A 1,868-nucleotide genomic window follows, 5' to 3' on the forward strand; every position below is an offset into this window, starting at 1 on the left:
GCCCTGGCGGCCAAGACCGGGCTCCGATCAGACCTCAATGTGGGCAACTCCCTCATCTACTTTTACTCTGTCTTCTCAAAATCGGACCATGCGCGCAAAGTGTTCGATGAAATGGTTGATAGGGACGTTGTCTCCTGGACCAGCCTCGTCAAAGGCTACGCGAATGGCGGGGAGCTGGGAGTTGCAAGACAACTGTTCGATGAGATGCCGTCTCGGAATGCTGTCTCATGGACGGTCATGATTGCGGGGTATGTCAACCGTGAAATGTATGCGGATGCATTGCGATTTTTCAACGGTATGTTGACCGAAGCAAAGGAGGCGCCAAACGAAGCAATACTCGCGTGTGTCTTATCCGCTTGCGCTCATCTTGGCGCGTTGGAGCAAGGGAAATGGGTTCATGCTTGCGTTGACAGGACCAAGCTGCTGCCAAAGAGCTCCAACCTCGCCACTGCTTTAATCAACATGTACTCGAAATGTGGAAGAATCGAATCCGCCAAGCAAGTGTTTCATAATTCTTCCACACGGGATGTGATGACGTGGACGAGCATGATATCTGGGCTTGCACTTCATGGGCTTGGCAATGAAGCATTGCTCCTTTTTCATCAAATGGTAGAGGAAGGAATTAGGCCCGATAGCGTCACGATCCTTGGCGTGCTCAATGCATGTAGCCACTCGGGGTTAGTGGATGAGGGCCATGCTCTATTCTATAAAATGACTCGAATGTGGAGACTGGAGCCTCAGATCGAACATTATGGGTGCTTGATTGATCTCCTTGGCCGAGCAGGACAGCTGGAGAAAGCAGTGGCGATAGTCATCAAGATGCCGATTGAGCCTGATATAGTCATATGGAGGGCTTTGCTTAGTGCTTGTAGAACTCATGGCAATGTTCAGCTCAGTGAGCATATAATAGATCACATTGCAAGGCTGGACCTCGGCAGTCAAGGTGGGGGCCATGTACTCCTCTCAAATCTGTATGCATCCGTTGGTCAATGGGATAAGGTCGCCAAAGTGAGGGGGAAAATAGGGGAGGAGTGCAACGGGTCCAGCCCTGGATGTAGTTGGATAGAGGTTGATGGGGTAGTTCATGAATTCTTGGCTGCCGATAAACTACACCCACAAATCGATGAGATAAGGGGTAAGCTGGCTGAGGTGTTGAGAGAGCTGAGTGTCAAGGGAGGATACATTGTGAATACTAAGAATGTGTTATTTGAGTTGAGTGATGAAGATAGAGAGCAGGCGATGTACTGGCACAGTGAGAAGTTGGCAGTTGCATTCGGGCTGATGAGCTTGGGATCAGGGCGTAGCATTAGAATTGTGAAAAACTTGAGGATATGTGAAGATTGTCACTCGGCAATGAAAGCTATTTCTCATGTATACAGGACGGAGATTGTTGTCAGGGACCGGTCTCGATTTCACACTTTCAGTGAGGGTAGTTGCTCATGTAATGACTACTGGTAAGGAAATCTTCACATTATTTTTCTTAATTAAACTAAACATCAAAAGCAATATACACCAACGCGAGCATTTGACATAGGCTTCCTTGTAGGCATGCTTGCCATGAGATGCAAAAAAAAAAAAAAAAAAGAGGGAGAAACTCAAGAAAAGATGCAAAAAAAAAAAAAAAAAAGAGGGAGAAACTCAAGAAATTTAATACCAAAAAAAGGGAGAAAAAGACCATAAAACTAGACACAAATATTCAGGGGAAATTTTACTTTATAAATATGTTTTTTTGGCAACAAGTTACGTGAGGGGTTAAGGAGAGTAAACCTCCTCATGACTTGCTTAACGGAAAAAATGCATAGGTAAAAGAAAAGTGAGTTAATTTGTCTTAACTTATCAAATATGAAAATTAAAAAAAGTTTTTGTTT

The 1,868-nt window shown here is 44.9% G+C and overlaps 1 protein-coding gene across 2 annotated transcripts in view; it reads left to right on the top strand.

Annotated features, from left to right (window-relative positions):
- LOC109835786 (heat stress transcription factor A-2-like) overlaps nt 10-1,868 on the top strand; it is a 9,071-nt gene continuing 7,212 nt past the window's right edge. The window contains exon 1 of one of the 2 annotated variants that reach the window (XM_020403810.1): nt 10-1,454. In XM_020403810.1, the coding sequence (XP_020259399.1) occupies nt 112-1,454 (1,343 nt within the window). In that variant the 5' untranslated portion in view covers nt 10-111. The remainder of the gene's footprint in view (nt 1,455-1,868) is intronic. The other variant, XM_020403811.1, reaches the window with a different exon arrangement.

Source organism: Asparagus officinalis, chromosome 3 (assembly GCF_001876935.1).
Source record: "Asparagus officinalis chromosome 3, Aspof.V1, whole genome shotgun sequence".
Taxonomy (NCBI): domain Eukaryota; kingdom Viridiplantae; phylum Streptophyta; class Magnoliopsida; order Asparagales; family Asparagaceae; genus Asparagus; species Asparagus officinalis.